The sequence below is a fragment of the Passer montanus genome, unplaced genomic scaffold, assembly GCF_014805655.1.
Source record: "Passer montanus isolate IOZ18808 unplaced genomic scaffold, ASM1480565v1 scaffold67, whole genome shotgun sequence".
Lineage (NCBI taxonomy): Eukaryota > Metazoa > Chordata > Aves > Passeriformes > Passeridae > Passer > Passer montanus.
The window spans coordinates 1,325,295-1,346,500 of NW_024371815.1; the positions used below are offsets into that span (position 1 = coordinate 1,325,295).

Genomic DNA, 21,206 nt, shown 5'->3' on the forward strand with positions numbered 1-21,206 from the left:
TCCATCAGAATTTGCACAGCAATCACACAGCTGTACTTGTCACAGGAATTCTTGGGAAGTTCCAAAAATAGCTGGTGTTGCTGAAGTCAAATGAACACAATCATCTGAGACAGAACTAGAAATGTACTAACTGGATAGTAAACTCCCAACGTTCAGTTTTTACAGAATTGCTACAGCCCTTACAAGCACTGAATCTGGCAAACCATCTTTTACTGACCGGGAGGTGGCTGGTGTCAGACTCCCGTTTGAACACCGCCTTCTTCGTCCAAGAGGGCATCAAGGCAAACAGCGAATGGCTCCACTGGCCGTCCGGGGCTGCAGAGGTCAGCAGCTGGGCAGGGGCTGTGCTTGCCTCAACGACCACAGGTAAGGGCACTGCTGAAAACCAAGGCAACATTCAGCATTACAGCTAAGGCTGGGGCCTGCATGGCAGCCACTTGGTGCAGAGTCCAGCCTGGGAGAGGACTCGGGGCACCAGTGCTCTGTGTCCAGGCAGAGACAGATTCTCTCTCTCAAGGCACTCAAAATCATGACAAGCAACAGAGACTGAGGCCAGCCAGGAAACAGAGATGGGATTTGTTCTACAAAACCCTGCAGGAGTCAGAACAAAACTGTTTCCTCCCTAAGGAACTCCCATATACCCCACAGAAAACTTCCTGCCATTTAAATGTAAAGCACTTAATGCATGAATTAAAAGGTTTAAGCCATAAGTCAACTGTTAATATTTTCACCACAAAGGAACTTTCAGCAAAGCATAAAGAATTTAAATAATCCACGGTGCGAGGGACATCAGTGCTAAAGGTGTTCTGCTTCAAAAATGCAGTCTTCCAATTAAGCATTGACCTTGCCAGTACATATTCAGAACTGAAATACTTCTCAGTTCAAGAGGGGTCTCAGTTATATTTCGGTTAAGTGCCATCAAATCAAATGCTCATAAATTTAGCAATAAGCAACATAAACGCTAGCTTATACTCTTAAATTTTTATGAAAGATTAGTCAGTGATATTAAACAAAGCAACAGGCATAGTTTTGAAATCCTATCACTTTGATCTATGAAAGTAAAAGCATTTATGGCATTAATGAAAGAAGCTTATACTAAAAATAAATAATTTAAAATGTTAAATTACCAAAAGATAAAGTTGCTAAATTAAGAGAAATATGTTATGAAAATTTAAAATGATGGCTGGTTGTCCATGTTCAAAGAAGTTATTTTTTTCTTTTTTGCTTAATATTATTCTCATTTATTACTTATTTTTAAATCAATTTTCAGCAATCTACATTAAAATGAACAAAAACTCCCATTAAAAAGGCAAGTAATTTTTTTGAAATGACTTTTCTATGAAAAAGCCTATTACATATTAATAAAATATGAAAAGCTGAAGACACTAAAATCTCATCAGTATGAATAGCAGCAGTTTTTTTGAAAAGCCACTGCTCTGTAAGAAGAACAATATAGGGAGATACAATTAGTTGCAAATAGAAAAGCATGGACAGAGCAGTCAGAACTGGACCCTTAAAAGGAGCCTTAAAGCATTAATGCACATGAATCACTGAAAATAATTCTGTTAACAGAATGAATGAGATGCAATCCTGTTGCTTAGAAAATCCAGGTGGACACACACTTGGGGAGTTTCCCTGCCTTCCAATGTTTATTTGGAAGGGGGTAGCATATACTTGACAAAATCGTGAATATATGGGCCAGGGGAAGTTGGTGTCTATGTTTTATGACCAGGTTTAATTAAGTTCTCTAAGTTTTACTTAAGTATTTAAACCACTGTTAAACAATGTGACAGACTTGGACCAATTTGGGGACTGTAAAAACAACATGGCAAACCCAGTGAGAACAGGAACATGTAGAATTACAACAAATGTCCACATATATTTGAGGTTGGATTTTTTCAAGACAGTCATGCATGGCTTATTTCAATTTCAAGACTAAGCAGTGGTGCAAATCACTCAGAATGAAACCATTGCTGAATTTTCAGTGCAGTACAAACCTGCTAAATACCAATTTGAGCTCACCTAGCCCAGCAGGTCCAAATATACTGTATCTCATCGCCAATGGCTTTAGACGGGTTTCTGGCTACTGAATCAAGCCTCTTTGCAGTTTTGCATCAATATATTCATACACTGAAAAAGATAAATTTTATATATGCTGCATCTGTCATACATTAATGCAACTGTCAACCCACTCCTGTGAAAGTGGGGCACCAATTCTCCTTTTTGTTTTCTTGACTACAGGAAATGCACTTTCCTCTACAGTAAACAGAAACCCTTTATGAGCTTCTTTGTAAGTCAGAATTCAAAATGACAAAATGTATGAACTCTTCCTGTTTAGCAGTTCATTTCCTTCTGAATTTGGGATGAGGGTGAACAAGAAGTGTGCAATTGCTTGGTAGGGTATCTTTTGATCTTATGTCCTGTGTAGTATCACATCTCCATGAACACACCCAACTGCACTCTACATGTGACAGCAAAGCCTGATGCCCTCCCTCTAAAGAGTATCAAGTCCACAGTAACCAATTTAATTAACTGATCATGTTCCCTGACTCTGAATGAATCTCAGTATTACTAATTACACAGATGAGTCTGTTTTCAAGCCATGCTTTGTCATCACTTACAATCCCAAGACAATGTTCCCAACTCCCAGCAGATGTCTCCAGGCATGTTATTTGGCTGCTCCATCAGCAGCAGCTGAAGTAGCTGAACTTTTTATGTTAAGCAGCCTCAACACTGATGATGATGACAAGGACGTTTCTGCAAATCCACTTGTATATTCCCAGTGGAAGGTTTTGCTTAAACAGACTCAACCAGTATGATTCATGTCCATACAGCAACTTACACGACTGCTTTTCTCCAGAAGTTTTCTCATCTTTCCTTGTAATTTTTAACATTATAGTCTGTTCTATAATGCCCTGGATCCACTGCCAGTAAAGCTGCACTTTTCTGTGGCATTCTTGTTTCTAGCTGTTCTATAATAACCTGGATCCACTGCCAGTAAAGCTGCACTTTTCTGTGGCATTCTTGTTTCTAATATTGACTGTCAACTAAATAAAATAACTTTTTTCTGATCCATACATATTTGACTGTCACTGGAACAGCTAATCTACAAGAACTTAACTGCTTTTCCATGTAACTTGCTGCATATTCAACATCAGCCAACATAACTGTATTTATCAATTCACCTACTGTCTCTTTTCAGGTAAGCTCCTCTTGTAGATGCAGGATTGTAGATATATGCTGGGTGCTTGAAAAGCTGAACTCTATCTGAAAAAGGATGATACAGGCATAATACATTCTGCCTTTTTCACATATATTCTAGACTTCTGTTCTGACACTTTTTTTTTTTTTAACAGATAGATTCAGACTTTGGAAAATACTAACATTTGACTGCTGAAACCTTTCACTGAAAAGCACTGGGCTTTCTTTTGGATGCTGCTCAGAAATGCAATTTGTTTCCATGGTGTGTTCAACACTGCCCCTTCAGAGGGGCAGAGCATCCCAGTGCTGACAGCAACTCCGAGGTCTCCTTGTTCCTTCCACTCTTCTCTTCCTACAGCTTCAATCTTTGTCATTTTTCTGGATGTTTTCAGAAAAACCATTATTAGGCTGCAAGGCCATCATTTTCATTGGTTTCTAAACGGCAACAAATCCTACCCCTTTTTGGAAGAAAATCTCTGCCATGCAGGGGAACAGTTTCAGCTTTTCACACAGCCCAAGCAGCCCCCTGTCAGCTGGGCTTGCCAGGCTGCCACCAGGCACTCCCTGACTACAGTGCCTCAGGCCAAAACATTTCCCAGCAAGCAAACTACCAGAACATGGTTCTTCATCTGGGGCTTTCCTGTAAACATCTCCAAAGATGCTAAATCAAACAGTTCATCAAAGAAAGACAGTAATGTCACTTTCTTTTGAGCTGTGAGACAAGATCACAATCTTTAAGAAAAAAAATTTTGTTTTGTTTTGTTTATTTTTTTTTTAAATTAAAAATTCCCCTGTTTTACAAGGCATTATCAAGCTGTTAAATATTTTATCTTACTTTTAATTAGCACATTAATAAAACGTTTTCCTCATGATTTAATTCTACATAAACCCAATGTAAAAGGATACGTCAGAATCCTGTCTTAAACTGCATACTCCTAGCTAACTACCAATGCTGGTCAGTAGATATTGAATTTCAAAATGAAAATACAAAAAACATATTAATATAGCTGCAACAGCTGGAATATTGGTGTAACATTTTACCTCTCACATTCCTGTAGTATTCATTCAGACCCCCACACGTGAATTCCACCACCATACTAAATGACCAATGCACAGTTGATCAGAGCAGTCTCTGCTACTAAATATTCCATTTTGTTTGCTGTTCTCCCTAAGTTGTTACTTGCAACTCCAGCTTTGTGCACCATTGCCTTGGGTGGTGACATATTGCTCTCCTGGGCTGCCAGCTGCCACACTCAAGACACAGGCAATATGCTTAGGAAGGAGAGCACCCACTGCCAGCCCTCACTGCATTCACTTGCTGCTCAGGGAGTGCAAATACTGAGGATGTGACCTGGTACAAAATGTACCTGCTGCATAAAGAATGTGGTGGCAGTGGGTCTGTGTTCATACAGACTGGGGGTGGAAGGAAGGGTATTCTAAGAAAAGAAATTTTCCCCTGATTGCGGTCAGCACACTGTCCTTTGCTTTGAAGTTAGTTCTGTGTAAGGACATGGACCTGGCACAGCACAAGCCTTGACCACTGGACTCAGGGGGCTGAGTCCTGAATGTGTCAGTGGCATTGACCACCCACCATCAGAACTGCACATAAAACATCACAATAGAAGTTAAGGTGAAGGTTACTCTTGGCTACAGCAATTAAATAGATTATGAGAAAATTAAAATAATCTTACATCAAAACTCCAGTATGTCCTTAAGGCTCCTATGCCTTTACAGCCCATTCTAAGCAGTAGAATGCCAAATTACAGTAGGACACTGTAATTGTCAGCAAAGACACTGACAAGTTTGTGAAATTTCAAGTTCAGAATTAAAAATAAGAAAAAAAACCCAATTTAACTAAGACATTAATTCTAATTTATGGCTCTCAAGGGCTGAATATTTCAATTCAGATTCCAGAGTCTCACTTGCTTACCCACCACAAATTTATCAGCAAAGCTTTCAACAATTTTGCTTTATTTCAGTGGGTAAGACAGGAGTTAAATATACTCGCTTGCTATATTTTTGTTGTTATTGTTGTTCTAAATTACTCCCTGTCTTGAAAACCATCCAGGATACAAGATCCAATTTGAAGTCCTTTCAATTACACACAACAATGAACAGGCAAAGGTAGCAATTTACGGTATTCAGTTTTGAATGTTGCCATTAGCTTTTCTTGTTACAATGTCAAAGAAACTATGGGCATCAACAAGAAAAAACAAATCTACTCTCCAGGTCTGTTTTGAATAAATCAGAGCAGCCTCATATATAGCTCTCAAAAATCCACTGTGTTCCTCAGTCACAGGAATATTCTGGGGTTGTCTTTTCTCATCTTATGCAGAAACAACTCGAAAAAGCTTCCAAAAGAAACACTGAGATCAGTGTGCTGTCACAAACCATTTCACACTTCAGCACACTGCCAGGCTCAATGACAAAGGTTTTATGTATCTCTCTGCTTTCATCAAGAACTTCTCCAGTAAAAATTAAAGAATGTAGAACTCTGATTAGGCAAATCACTAAAACCTTACATTTTAAATATGTTAAAAATTGATATTTACTAGAATGGGACAGTTTTCAGTCATCAAATCAAGCATATAAGTCAGTGCTTGTTTACCACATATATTTACTCACTAACAAAATGCCAGCATTTCACAGAATCACAATAATTGAGTTTGGAAATGACCCTTAAGATTAAGTCCAGTTGCAAACCTAGCATCACCACTAAACCATGTAGTGAAGTACACATCTTTTAAATACCAGCAGGAATGGTACAGTGACTTAACCACTCCCTTGGGCAGCTTTTTCCAATGCCTGGTAACCCTTCCCATGAAGACATTTCTCCTAATATCCAAACTAAATCTCCTCTGGCACAACCTGAGACCATTTTGTCTCATCCTGTTAACTGAGAGAAGAGGCTGACTCCCACTTCACTACAACCTCCTTTTGGGTAGTACAGAAAGTGAGAAGGTTCCCCTGCTGAGGCTCCTCCCCAGGTTAATCAACCCCAGCTTCATCAGCTGCTCCTCTTAAGACACCTTCTCCAGACCCTTCACCAGCTTTGTTGCCTTCCTCTGGACACACCCAGCATCTCAATGTCTGTCTTGTTGAGAGGGTTGACTGAAGACAAGATCTGAGGCGTAGCCTCCTCAGTATCCAGTTCAAAGGAATGCCACTTCCCTCATCCTGCTGGCCACACTATTTTAACCACTAATGTGGTTAAATTTTAACCAAAATGATACTGCAGATCAAAATCCTCAACTTTTTTTTTAAGGCCAGAAGGTTTTTCTTAAGTATAATACCACACTCATTTCCTCTCTTGGTGGATGGTAAACAAATAATTTGCAACCCATCACAAAGCAGGATGCACACAGCAAAGATGACATTGAATAAATACTGAAAAAAAACCAAGCTCAGCAAATCTGAATTACGTGCTTCCATATTTAAATTAATAAACTCATTTGTGAATTAGCCACGGCACAGGGCAAAGAAATTAGAGGTATCTCACTTGATAACTGCTTCAAAGCATGTAATTTCTAGGCAAACACATGTCATGAAATAATCTCTTGGGAAACCATAGTGATGGAGAGGTTTATTTAACACACTGTGTTGCCCTGTTAATGTGTTATATGACAACATCCTAACCTTTCAGGATACATTCATCTCTACCACGCTCAGGTGAAGCAGAACACTATTTATAATACATACACAGAAATTAAAGACTCAGAAAAACAGAGTGATTTTCTCAAATTTACATAAAGAGCCTGTGGCAGTCAGCCCTCAGATGTAGCTACACCAAACTCAAAAGTGACTTCTCTAAGTTTCTACCACTGGAGACATCCACCGTTCCTGAGACCACTGACAAGAATACTTGATATCTGTTGTGAAGATTTACCAGCATCCCAGCAGTACCTCTAGATCCACTATATCTACCAGTCTTTAACCCACAACATCCAACAGTCTTTAACAATCAGTCTCTGGTCCAGGACACAGTGGTCCAGCCATTGTAGTTCCAGAGGTCTATAAAAACAGCTTCAAGAACAGGTATTGCAACACTGCTGGTAAATGCACAGGGGTTAAGCTAGCTTCTGAAAATGAACCACATCTTGATCATGCTTAAGTAGTCTGAGTTTTTCACAAACCTGGGAACTCTGGACATCAGAGGGTGCTCCCCTCCACAATTATGTTTACTACTAAAAAAGGGCTCCTCCTGAAAATGATGCACAGCAGGGTATGAACTGAAGCCTTCTCACAAGGGCTTCACTCTAGATGAGCCTTTTAGGGAACCTAAAGCACCTTTGTTCCTCATTTCTGTGCAAACACACCCCCATAGCTCAAGACTGAGAGTCCTACTGACTGCCAGGGTGCAGTCTCCAGGCCCCTGCTCACCTTCACTCGCATGCCATGTGAGTCCTGGGACTCCACAATGCTAAACCCCCAACAGCTCAAGACTGAGAGTCCCACTGATGCCACCAGGGTGCAGTCTCCAGGCCTCTGCTCACCTTCACTCGCATGCCATGTGAGTCCTGGGACTCCACAATGCTAAAGAGAGAGGAAAGAGTTGCATACCTGCCATTCCTAGGCATCCCATCTCTTTCTGAAGCCACAGATCACCTTCAAAAACCTGGAAGAGAGCAATTATCAAAAAAACTCTTTTCATAAATACCTACTATTGAACTTTTACACTGAATTTATGCTTCAATTACACAGAACCCTATCCTACAAACCCTTGAGTTTCTCCAAAATTAACTACCAGAAGAGACACAACCTGACTCTAGAGGTCTCCCAGAGCTTGTTAAGCAGTGTGAGGCTCTGCTGCCCAGCGTGGATATGCACACTTGGGGCTCAAATTGTGCTTACACTTCATATTATCAGGATGAGTCCCTGCACAATAGTGGAGCTGGGCTGGCTGTTTTTCATTATTAAATAATCTTTCTTTGCCATTTTTGTAGGCATATTTGAGGATGCAGGAAAACCTGATCACTAGGAGGCAGCAGGAATGTGTCCATATTGGATGATCAAGTCCACTGACATTACACTCATTTTTCCTCCAAAAAACTACACAGATCCCTTCACAGGCTACTACACAGGGGCAACATGCTAAAACTGCAGCATGCAAGGCAATGTGTGACAGCCTCCTGCCTGTGTCTGGACCACAGAGACTGCTACAGAAATCACAGCTCACAACATCAGTAGAAGAAACCAGTGTATTTAAAGTTTTATTAGCCACTGTTTCGATGAAGATGTAGTAGTCATACAAGCAGGTTCTCATTCATCAAAAATTCTTCCTTGCAGGAGCTAACAGAGAGGCAGGAATGTGGGCTAATTAACAGGGATCTAACTCTGCCTGATGACATCAGCCACATTTGCTGTTTCTGTTTGCTACCAAGCACTGCATGTGAGTAATGTTAAGAACTGATTTATGTCAACACCACTGTTACAGTACAGCATGTCAGGAGCAATTTTCTTCTTTGTCTGCTCAGGGAAGCAAGCCATCACTGATTACTGCTAGAGCTGTAACCTTAGTTACCATTAAATGAAAATACTTCTCACTGCAGACAGGGCACTTTCCCTCAACATAACAGAAAATGCAAGATATCTCACAAATTCAGATGCACCAGAAGCCCTGGGGTTTAAGAAGCCTCTGAAAACATGTCCATACAGCACTGGAAGCAACTCTTGGAGAGAAAGAAGGGACTCAGAAACAAGCATTAGCACGTACATGCAACAAACTCTGAGCAGCTCTAAGAGACTCCAGGCACTGAGCTCTCCACTAGAGGCTATTTCCAAATACCTAGCTGTACAGCTCTTCCTAGTCTCCAGAATTCTTGTACATAAGCTGAGGTATGGTGAAGTTCTTTAATGCCATTATTAATTTATTGTCATTGGTTAAACAATCTGTATGACCACAACTTTTGAGCAACCAAGCACCTCAAGAACACAGAAAGAGCAGGAAACTTCAGCAGCAAGCTGAAACAAAAAATTGTCTGGTGGCTAAATCAGATAGTATTATTATTATTATTATTATTATACACAGAAAGAATCCCTTTTGAGCTAGAGGGACCCTCGCAGATCATTGTGTCCCACTCTTGAATGAATGGCTCGTAAGGGGATCAAAACTGTTGTTTGTGTGCCCTTCCATCTATGCATATGGATGTGCAGCAACAGAAATCACATTAAAAGGGTATTAATCCCTGCCAGGCATTGCTCGAGCAGTGTAGGGCCCTATCTGCACCAAAGAAATGTGTACCAGCCCCTAAATTAATGTAATAGCAATTTAGAACACTGATGAAAATACAGACCACCAATATAGTCTTTTATGTTAAATGCAGTCTTGTTAATAAATATAAATCCCAAATATTATTGTTATGAATTAAATCAGCATATATATGAATTTCAGTGTTGGATGTCAACAGCTGCATCGTGAACCTGCAACAAAAGCTGACCATGGCTTAAGCATGTATAAAGACATGCTAAAAATGTGGCTTTTTAGCCAATAAGCTTTTTTCCCTACTTTCTAGGAAATCAGTACACAAGTGGCTCCTGATTTCCACATGCTCCAGGTTTTTATTGCTGTGTGGTTTTACAACAGCTGATGCACAACATCTATGGCATTTGTACGTCCATGTGTGTCAGCTACAAGACATAATGGCACTCCTTGTTTTTCCTTCTGCCATATCTGACATTCATTTCTCAGTGGAAAATACATCCTGAGTATTCAGCAGAAGCCTTCCACTCTGCTCCACAGTGCATCCACAATACCAGAGGACATCACAAGGGGCTCCAAATCAGCAAGTAGTGCCAATTCCATGGACCTGCACTCACGCCATGTCATGCTTCAAAAGTAATTAATGCAATATTGTCAGGAAACTTTTCCCCAAGTTTTACATAAATTTATTCTTCTGGTAAAATAAATCAGTGTGCTGTTCGTTGGTTTTGGGGAGGGTTTTATTTGTTTTCCTGCAACACTACTTCCTGTTTATTAGTCTTTCTGTAATCCTGCCAACAAACTACATTTGTGACTCACTCTAATCCCCAATGCACAGTAAGGTATGGGCAAAAGATAACTATGTCAACACATTTTGAGATGCCTTGACAAACACAAGCCTAGATAAGGAGAAAGAATAAACATAAAAGCTCCATCCTAAAAGCTATTGCACTCCTAATTGGAGACTGACACCACTGAGCAGAGGTGCTGTCACTGGATCAACACCAAGGGCCAGCACAGCGAAGCACAGACACAGCATCACTGGGGCTGGAAGGGAACTCTGGGGATCATCCAGTCCAATCCCCTGCCAGGGCAGGGTCACCTAGAGCAGGCGACAGGAACACATCCAGGTGGATCTGGAATGTCTCCAGAGAGGGAGACTCCAAGACCTCTCTGGGCAGCTGTGCCAGTGCCCTGCCACCCTCAATGAAAATAAGTTATTCATGTTGAAGTGAAACTTCTTATGTTTTACTTTATGGCCATTGCTCCTGGTCTTGTCCCCGCTTTGGCACCATCCTCTTGACACCCACCTTTGAGATATTCATACGCATTAATGAGATCCCAATTCAGTCTTCTCTTCTCTAGACTAAACAGGCCCAGCTCCCGCAATCTCTCCTGGTAACAGAGATGCCCCAGACCCCTCATCGCTTTCGTGGCCCTCTGCTGGACCCTCTCCAGTGTTGTGAGGACCCTGTCCACAGCCTATCGGCTGCCTCACCACGCCGGCTCCTGGCACTTTCCGGCCCGCTGCCCCAGCCGCAGTGCCGGGGAAGCGGCCGCTGCCCGGCCGGGCCCCGCTCCCGAGCACAGCCCGCCGCGGGGGCCGCTGCTCCGTCCCGCGGGCCCGGCGCGGAGGGGCCGCCGGGCAGCAGCGCCAGCAGCAGCCCGGCCAGCGGCCACCGCATGGCAGCAGGCGGACGCTCCGCGGGTGCGGACGGCGCCGCGGAGTTTTTCCAGGAGTTGCCCCAAATCAGGCCCGGCCGCAGCCGCCGCATCCACGCGCCATCGGTCTCCTCCCACCGCGGCGAGGGCGGGGGGGAGAGGGCCCCGAGCAGCGGGACCTCCCCTCGTGCCCTGCCCTCTCCTCGCCGCGGGCCGGGCCCCGTGCGATGGCGGCGGTCGAGGGCTGCCTGCGGGCCGTGGGGCTGCAGTTCTGGGCGGACTCGCTGCAGGCCCTGCCCGCCCTGCTGGCTCCCGCCGCGCTGCTGGGGCTGCTGCTGGGCGCCGCCGCCGCCGCCCTGCTCTGCCGCTGCGCGCTGGGGCCGCGCCGGGGCGGAGAGGTACGCGGGGCCGGCGGGAGCGGGGCGAGCAGCTCCGGCAGCAGGAGTGGGGCGCGAAGGTTTGAGGGGCGGAGGGCCCGGGAGGGGTCGCCTGCCGGCTTTGCCCGCTGCCCGGGACAGCCGGGGGTGCCTGGCGGGGTGCGCGGTGCTGCGGGCGTGGGTGCGGAGCCCCGTAATTCCTGCCACGCCTCTGCTGGAAAGGATTTCGCTACTTCATTTTCGAAGTTGCGGAAAGAAGCTAGTTCTAAAACGAGGCCGGTGGAAGTGTTCAAGTGTTCTGATTGTTGCCCCCCCGGCCTATATCTCTAACACATGTGACCTGCAAGTTGCCACAGCTTCGTGCTCGAGGCAGTGTTGCTTTTGGGGATAGTGGAAGATGTAGGTGGTTTGCGGAAGCTTTGTGACATAATTGAAAATAAACTCTTAACTTTCATCCTAAACCAGTGATTTTGTTTCCAAAGTATTTTACAGGCTTTTCCAAAGTTCATGTTACAGCACAGCACAGAGTATTAGTTACCTACAGCAATAACTTTGTACTGAGGGTATGCAGATGGATACCTAAAGAAATAAAGGAGCCTGAGCAATGCTGATGGTTTGCTTGATGCCAAACTAACAGGGTTTTCTAAAGTGTGTGATTTTGTTAATAACACTCTTGCTGTTCTGTTTTAATTATTGTGGTTCATATATCTTTATATTATAATGTTTGCTTGGACTCAAAAGATTGCAGACGCAGCACATACCCACCGAACCAGGTAGGCATCCATCTACCAGGCAGATGTATTTTCTGAGAATTCTTACTGATTTATGCTTTATTCTCCCATCCCACTTAGACCCAGGTCATGCTGGACTGACTGGATGTAGCAGTGGTTGGCACTGGCAGCAGGGGGATTTGGAGCCCTGCAGAGAGTTCTGCCAGCCTGCAAGTGCAGGGTCTGGTCCAGCTTGGTTTTTCACCACACCTTTTTTGACTTATAACAGCTCTGCTGCATGTGTGTATTTGCTAGTGTTGATCATCATTAAACATTACGTAGGAGACAAATTCTCTAGTTCCCAACTGCTTTTAAGTTGGAGGATTGAAGTTCTGTTTGAAGCCAGACATTGATCTAGTAATGGAGGCACTTCACATGCTGGATCAATGCATTGTGTGCAAGTACAAGCCCTTCTGATTCAATTCCTCATTTTCCATGCCTTAATGGGTGTATTTTTATTGTACTGCCACTACCAACTCAAATGTAGTCATGTGCAATTTTATCCTTTATGTCATATGTGTCAATAGGGAATAGAAGCTGTCAGTTCTCCCTGGTCTGGATCTTCAGATGCATTTAGATGTTTAAACGCTATTAAAATCAATGCTGCTGCCATAAAAGGGTTATTTATTTTGAAATAAAAATAAACTGTGTGCTGGTGCATACAGAGCACATTGCACAGTGGGAAGGTTGTATCCTGTGGGTCTGATTTCCCCAAAATGAACAGGGCAACCTTCCCTGTTCCTGCTTACCATTATCTGCCCCAGCAAAGCTACGGAGCAAGCAGGTGCTTGCACCTATTGCAGCCTTCTGTATGCAAAGTCAAAGCAGGGATAGCTTCTTTGAGTATATGTTCCATCCCAAGCAGCTACATTATCCTTAGCATGGTAGCAGGGCAAGTACCTGGAGCCTGAAGCAGCTTTAAGCACCACAGTGACAACACATTTGTCACTCAGCCCCAGTTAATCACTATTTTACAGATCACAGCCCAAATCTGTGGGACTTAAATACATGGAGGATGAATAAGTTCCTTATTTGTTGGTTTGTACATAGGATACACTGGGATAGTTTCAAGAAGAAATCTTCACCATGATGACAAATAAATGACAAGATTGATGAGGGAGATTTGTAGCTGTTCTTTTCTCATAAGTAGATTTTTAGGAACCAGTATCTGCACTTCAACATATCTAAAAGGCTAACTCAAAAATATAATCTGAATTATTGCACCATCTAAGATTCAGAGAGGTGACAGAGGCCAGTCATACAAGCTTTAGTGTGTTCCAAAGCTGGGCTGTTCTCTGTGTTCTGGGAAAATGGACTGCTTCACATACCAAATGGCCAAATAATTTGGGTGAACCTTTCCATAAGAGAGGGACATGAGTAGTGGCTGCAGCTCTATCATTAGCCTACATCCAAAAGTAGTCAGTGGATGGAAAACGTGAAACATAATTTAAAAAGTAGTCCATGTAGTGTGGCTGCTGTATTTTCCTTCACTAAAAAAATAATCCTTCTAATGCTGTGTTTGGAGGGAGGCACATCAGTGTTGTTTTCTGATCTCTGTAGTGTGTAGGGAAGATCAGGTGTAGCAGAAGGTTTCATTGCCACACAGTATCTGTGTCCCTGCCAGTAGCTTTTTGTGTTTGTGAAGTGAGGCCGATAATATGGGCTGCTTTTGGGGATGGAAGGTGATGAACATTTTCTGGTAGTTACTTCTCCCTGACAGGAACTTGCACACACATAAAGCTTCATTTAGGAAGTTTGTCTCATGGCCAGGGACAAAAAAATACTTGTCATTCTCTTTATTGCTGGTAATTATAGACAATTTTAGTTAATTTGCTGTAATTGAGATGTTTGAGCTCAGACCATGAGGTTGACTCCAAAGTCTGCAGTAAGACATTTTGAGAGCAGATGGATTGATTTGACAGGGTCACAGCCTCTTAAATTTTTTTAGATTAAAATTCTATTTCTGGAATGAAAAATTTAAAAGTTAATTAGTTTTAATGATTCCTTTCTGAATATGTAAAATTTTCATCCATTTTCAGATTGTATTTTTCCAAAATTTTCGGCTAATACTGGAATAATTTTCATGATGGAGACATGAATGTATCCAGGCTGCAGTGGAAGATGTTTCCAGTTAACCTGCATGATCTCAAGTGTTACATTTTGTGTTTTCTCTTGGAATTTCAGAAAGATGATTCTCAAAGACTTCTGGAAAGCTTCAGTGCTGATGAGTACACACTCATGAAAAGTAAAGCAGAACCCTATACATCAAAAGAGGAAATGGTGCTGGAGGTAAAGCTCTGCTCTTGTCCATTTTGCTGCATGTAGCAGTGAGCATGTTCAGGGCCTGCTCTAAATTGTCTTAATTTTAGTGGGTTTGGAGAGAGGCTTTAAAAAATGTTCAGAAAAAGTGTAAGATGGAGAGTAGGAGTTGATTGCTGCTTATGAATGCAACCATTTCAAGCACTTATTCCCTTATGAATTCCGTTTCTCCTGGGGCACTCTGGATATTTTAATCAAAATCCTGAGTTCTTTTTGGACAGAGACTTCTTTGCTTTCATCTCTATATCATCATTAGATTCAAAAGGCTGATGGGATAGATTAATACTATTAACATAAGAAAAAATTTGTAAGTACTGAAAGACCTCTGTGGTGAGCTGAGATTCAAAGACAATTCAAGAATTTGTGAAAAAAAGTAGAAATATAAACATAACAACCCGCTCTCAATGAAAACATCAAGTAAGTTAAGTAACTTTTTTTTTTATAATCCCAAAATAACTGGAGAGCCAGTCCTACTGTGTAGTCATTAGATGACTTATCTTTAACCCAAAGCTGATTGGACTGGTCTTGCTGAAGCTAAAGGTTGTGATTTAAACTGCTCATTTAAAAACGTGCAGTTCAGCTGACTCATTCAGTCTATTATCCATAAATTAAATACAAGGATAAAATGACAGTCATAACCAGCCATTCTAGTGCTTAGCTTGTAATAAGAACTGATTTCAAGAAAATGTTATTGTTACCATTGAAACTGTTGGTTTAAATCCTGACAGGTAATGAATCTTCATTTCACCTTTGTGGTCAGGAGTGGTGACAAAAACATGCTTGGTCATTTTGCTTGAGTTAAAGTAGAATATAACAAGTGAGCATGGATTAAGTTATTTTTTGAACTGTAAATGTTGTGGGAGAGCTTACACAATTTTACATCTTTATGCTTATTACCAGTGTTTTTGAAATGGGATCACAGTCTTTTAAAGGTGATAATTCACAACTCTATCCATTTCCATAACATGGCTCATTTATAAGACATTAAGAGGTAACCTTGTTATTTGAGAGGACTTTATCCCACCTATCTGTCTAACTACTGAAATTATATGTATTTTTTTATACTAACTCGTTCTGATTTCCAGAGGCTTTTGCTGTTACTAGCATCAAATTGACATTTTATGAAGAGGCATAGATGGAAAATGCTTTTAATTAGGTTAGAGCACTTCAGAAAAACAGGTATTTTGATTCTGAGACTTCACATTGCAATAATATCATAATTGCTGTATTAATAATAATTGTGTGTTACTTATGCCTGCTGAGAAGCAGGATGTGTTAGTTCTAGCACACTGCAATAGAGCTTTCCAGCTTTGCACTGGCTGCTCTGCCTCCAGTCACTGCAGAGCAGTGGCTCTGTCCACTCCTGTCCTGATGGCACACTGCAGTGCTGAGACTGCTCACTAGGGGCAACTTCATCAGTCAACTTTATCAATAAACACAAAAATGGAAATAAATGAAATGGAGATGAAAAAGTGCAATGGTAGAAGTCTAGTGCATTACATAGTTTACTCTTTTTCAGTTTCTATTTTTTAGACTCTATTAGTGCTTTGATATTTCCTAGAAAAAGCTGTATGAAAAACCATGTGTTTTGACAAATCAGAGTCTTTCATTTCATATCACAAAACCAAGAGAGATAAAATAGGAAATCCTAGTGCTTGAATTTACACATTTTATCTGCTATTGGTAGCCAAACTTTTATTAAGCCATACCTAGCCTCTCAAAATAAATGATGATCCCATTGTTCCAGCATATAGAAAAAAGCAGTAGCAGAAAGTCAGATTATGTGATACAGAAAATTGTGTGAAAAGAATTCAGTATCTATTAAAAGTTCTTTGCAAAAACATTGTTATTTTCTCTATATTTTGCATAAGGGTTGTATTACATAAGTTTTTCCTGGGACAAAATGGTGACTGTGTTTGCTTAATTTATTGTTTCTTTATTCAAATTGAAAGACAGAATTTATGGCCATGATTATATCTGTGGAGTTTATTATCTTTTAGTAGTTTTTACTATTAGTCTCATTTGTAAAATCTTTAGCTGTTGCTATGGGTCTGGAGGAGAGTGACAAGAAACAAAATGAAAATGTCTTGCAAATGCCAGATACTACCTATTTTCTCCTGGAGAATTAAAAATATTTTGTAGCAGTGATAATGACAAGAGTTCCCTTTTCAAGTTTTCCTACTTGGAATGAGCCTTATGAGAAGACTTCTTGCACTGAAGCAGGGACAATCAATAAGCAGTTATCAATAGGAACATTTAAATTGTGTAACAAAAAGGAGCACATGATACTTAAAGTGAAAAATTGCCAGATCTGCTGCTGTTCTCAAATGGTTTTCTGTTCTTTTCCATACAGGAAAGTGAGTCTCCTCTGAACAGTAACATCACAGCATTTGCATTAAAGGCCAAAGTGATCTATCCCATCAACCAGAAATTTAGGGTAAGGTTGTAGATTCTACTTGTAAAAATTAATGACAATCATTCTGTGTCAAAGTAAATTGCAGAGTCAAGTAATGGAAGAAAATTTACTGCCTATCTGCTTAATAGGGATCTTTCCTTTTTTTATAGTCCATTGACTCAGGGCTTATTCTGTAAGGTATCAGCTGCTTTCAGCTGCCCCTGAAACCTGCAATGTTTTACATGGTGTCCAGTCAATTTTCACTGTATTTAAGAGAGCATGTCTGCCCCTTAACATTAATGGAAGTTGGATCTGTCTAAGGAGCCATAAGAAAAACACCACAAGGATCTAAAAGGAAGAGAGGAAGCATGCACTCTGCAACTAACTATGGCAGAAGAATGCTTTCCTGGGCAATGCAAAACCTTTTTGTATATATGGACACACTTGCTGTGTATACTGTTTTACAACACTGAAAATTGATGTGATGTTTGTCTCCTTATTGAGTTGTATTAATTGACCTTGTGACTCTCCTTTGACTTGTAGCCTTTGGCAGATGGCTCATCCAACCCATCTTTGCATGAGAATCCAAAGCAGGCAGTTCTGCCTAATCAAGTGGTGGAGACATCCATGTCAGGCAGCCTGGGATCCCTGAGCCAGGGAGACAAAGAGGACTGTAGCTCCTCCACAACAATACATTCCACAACAAGCGATGACAGGTTTCAGGCTCGAGCCTTTCTGAAGGTGGCCAGCTTCCCTGAAGTGCTGACATGTGAGAGGTAAGCAGAAAACCTGCCTTGTTTGGTCAGTTCCTGTGTTTTTAGGACAGTCACTAAAGGTGAAAGGCTGGGCATGAATGCACACAGTCACCACATCAGGACAGGGTTATCTGCTTATAACCCAAAAAACGTTGTTGGGAGATTAATACATTAAGCTGTTGGAAGTAATCCTGTTCTTTGTGAAATTTTGGGAATCAGAACTGGCCAAAAGCTGTCTGATAAAAGGTGTATCACTGTTAGGACAAGGAGATGTCTTTGTTACATCTTGTATGCTCAGTGTGCTGGGGATGGAGCTCTGCGCTGTGCATTGACATCTCACACTGCAGATGCCCTGAGAACATTCAGTGGTCTGTTCTCTCTGTTTTAATGGGATCTGCTCATGTCTTACTCTGGGAAAACAGTTCCTCTGATGAGGAACAGTGCTGATGAGCAGGTGGAGGTAATGGAAATGGACTGCCACCTCTGATTTCCTTTCAGCTGCCCCATGGCAAGGTACCCCTAGATGAATACATGTGTCTACACTCTCATTAGCAGGAACAAGAAAGTCATATTTGTGTTCCAGGCACTGGGAAAGGTGCTAGCAATGAAGAGTGTTTACAAAATATCCACTCTTACTATGGCTGTTTCAATTTCAAGCTGAGCTTTCCCTGGTTGTATCCACTCATGCCCATGTTCTCCTTGTCTTTTTCTAGAGGAAACTGCAGCACCAACTTAAAAGTTTTATGTTTTGTGTACTTTTACATACAGAAAACTTTTCTGAAAAAGGAGGCAATGTAGAAATAAAGTGACTTCACTTCTGTTTTGGGGCAGTGTTTTTAGGAGTATCTAGTGGTTAAATGAAACTTAGATTGTGTTGTCTTTTTGTGGAACCATCATTTAGACTGCTATTAATGCATTTTTAATCTTTGTTTTAGTTTTGATGTTAAGCTCTGCCTTTGCAGTCTTACTTTACAAGATCTCATGCTTCTTGATACTGACCTCAGAAAAGAAAAATATGTGGTAGGTACTTATATCTCATTTATAGCTCATTGTTTTGAACATCTTAGTTGAATATTAGTTTAGGGAATAACATAAACAGCTGACTATGTGAGATATTGTGCAGGAGAGTTGCATTTCCACATTATTGTCTTTTTTTTTCCTCCTATGCTGCATATATATGAGCTTCCTAAGGAAATAAAATATGATGAAGTATAGTGGTCTGTGAAATACCAGTATAGCAAATACAAAAAATTGGTTTTAAACATTACTTCAGAGAATAACATACAGCACTTGAGGCTCATAAGAAGTAATAAATTATTTAACAGGTGAGCTTGTCTTAGGGACAAACTTGCTTGTTTGTGTTTTGCGACTCCAAAGACTTAAAGCTTTTGGAATAAAATGGAAAATTCAGTTCATCTGCATCAGTACCATTGTGGTAAGTACAATAGTTCTGAATTTTTACAATTGTGGGATTAAGGTACCATTTAAACCATATTGCATCAATATGACCATGCATCAAGTCACAGCATCCAAAACTGACAAGGAAAAGAAAAGAAAAAAAAAAGTACAATTAAGGCCATGGGATATTCAGTAATGATTGTTTGTGGTGCCTAGCTGTGATCAGCACCATTACTGTTGCTGAGGTTTAGCTCAGTAAATATGTACCTGGACATAAAGTCCTAACTTTTTCCTCCCCTCTTTTCTTGGGCTCAGTTTAAACAAATTGGTAATTTCTGTTACAATTTACTAAATCCACTGAGAATATTTCAAAGAGTGGCATTTTCTGAACAAATTTCTACACAACCCAAAGGAGGAAACAGGAAAGTAAACCTGGGAAGCAATTTCTTATCTTATTGTGGGTGGATTATCCATGTCTAGTTAGATGAGAAAGGGAAATTGTAGTCAGATTCCAGAAGGAAGTTTAGCTTGATTACAGAAGGTTGAACTTGATGTCAAGGTTAATAATCAATTTCTAAAGGAAGGTAAGTAGCAACATAGTGATGTAATCACAGAAACACAGAGAAAATGAGCATTTAACATGCTTTGTGGCCCACCAGGAATCACCACAAAAAACTTTGACCATTAGCTGAATATTTAAGTAGCTTTATATTTTTTGCCAGAAGGAAAAAAAAGGGAAAAAATAAATCAGTCTGAGAATAATTTCTTCCTTTCCCACTCTGCTTTCTCTGATTTCAGTCTTTCTTGGCATCAAATCTAAGGAAATACATCCTTTTCTATCAGTCTTCTCCTGAGCCCTTTTTTTTTTCTTTTTACTGTCTATGGTATCTTGGTAGTGTGTTCAAAACTTGACAAACTCCTGTCCAAAATATTTGCAAGTGGGATCCAAAACATGACTGCTATATGGCTTCCTCTTCTATTGGGCTCTAGTTACAATATGTTTTCCAGATTTTGCTCACCTGATGTATTGGCTTCAATAATTGTTTCTATATGTAAATATCTACTTATATATATTTTTTTATATGTTTCACTCTGGCAAGTTCTGCATCATCTTGTTTTCAAGATTATGAGAAACAGGCAGTGGCTGTTAAACTTCATGTTTTTTTGTTTCCACACTGGAAAATGCTGCAGCAGTTATTAATGAAGTGAATTAATCTTACTGAAACTCTAATTGAGGCAAGAGGGGAAAAGGTTAAGCAAAAGTTTTCCCAGTGTTAAAAAATTCAAAAACATATTTTTGAAGACACTAGTATTACAGTCTTTAAAAAAAAGGCACACAAATGGAAAATAAGTATTTTTCTTGCAAGAGAAGCTAGCTAGAACTTGAGGTAGTTTCTTTTGGGTTGTATATAGAAATGTTTGATGTATTATGTGGCTGACTGCAGTTGAAGTCAAAGTAATGAGTCTTTGGTATCTTTTGAATAGTTAATATCTTCCAGTTTAGGGGTTCATTAAACTTTAGAAAAATAGGCTTTGTACTTTCAAGTGATCAGCATTTTCTCCAGCCAAGAATAGTTTAAAATGTGTCTGTGTGGTTACAAGGATATATGAGATTAGGGATTATCTGGATTATCTTCCAGTATCTCACTGTAGCCAAAACCAGAGAATTTTTCACAGTGGAAGTACTGAGAGTCGCTGATGATTTACCTGTTAATTTATCTGCTGTTTCTCTTATGATTTTGCTCTCTGGGTGATTTATATCAGCCAAAGTTATCACAAAGATCTCCTTACAATGACAAACAGGCACTTAATCTGGGTGTTGTTTTCTTCCTTTTAAACAGATGTTTATTCAGATTTTCAAGATATACCTCACAGACTTCCATCGTAAAAAGAAGATTACTGATGGTTTGTTGAAGAAGATCCTTTTAAATCAGGAAAATGTAAGTGGGTTTGTTGGTTAGTGTTTAAGACCACACAAAATAAGAGTTAATTTTATTCCCACAGCAGGCCATTTCATCTATTCCTTTTGAACAGCCATGTCATTTGTAATCTATTGCTGAAGAAAATGCAAAGAAACTCCTTTGTTAGTTGATTTTCTACATTACCTTGTGTGCTTTTCCTCTTTGTTGC

At 40.6% G+C, this 21,206-nt stretch overlaps 2 protein-coding genes across 12 annotated transcripts in view; one reads left to right on the forward strand and one right to left on the reverse strand.

The window, feature by feature from the left end:
* Positions 1–9,121, reverse strand: part of EVC2 (EvC ciliary complex subunit 2) — a 60,497-nt gene extending 51,376 nt beyond the window's left edge. For 2 of the 10 annotated variants that reach the window (XM_039728938.1, XM_039728937.1), the window contains exons 1-3: positions 7,762–9,121; positions 3,190–3,267; positions 218–378 (exon numbers count right to left, since the gene is read on the reverse strand). In XM_039728938.1, coding sequence (XP_039584872.1) covers positions 218–378; positions 3,190–3,267; positions 7,762–7,852 — 330 coding nt within the window. In that variant the 5' untranslated portion in view covers positions 7,853–9,121. Of the gene's footprint in view, positions 1–217; positions 379–2,022; positions 2,345–3,185; positions 3,268–7,761 lie in introns of those variants that run through there. The other 8 variants (XM_039728941.1, XM_039728940.1, XM_039728939.1 and 5 more) reach the window with 7 other exon arrangements.
* Positions 9,122–11,024: 1,903 nt separating this feature from the next.
* EVC (EvC ciliary complex subunit 1) overlaps positions 11,025–21,206 on the forward strand; it is a 50,987-nt gene continuing 40,805 nt past the window's right edge. The window contains exons 1-6 of one of the 2 annotated variants that reach the window (XM_039728949.1): positions 11,025–11,460; positions 14,394–14,498; positions 16,882–16,965; positions 17,467–17,699; positions 18,614–18,698; positions 20,918–21,016. In XM_039728949.1, coding sequence (XP_039584883.1) covers positions 11,290–11,460; positions 14,394–14,498; positions 16,882–16,965; positions 17,467–17,699; positions 18,614–18,698; positions 20,918–21,016 — 777 coding nt within the window. In that variant the 5' untranslated portion in view covers positions 11,025–11,289. The remainder of the gene's footprint in view (positions 11,461–14,393; positions 14,499–16,881; positions 16,966–17,466; positions 17,700–18,613; positions 18,699–20,917; positions 21,017–21,206) is intronic. The other variant, XM_039728950.1, reaches the window with a different exon arrangement.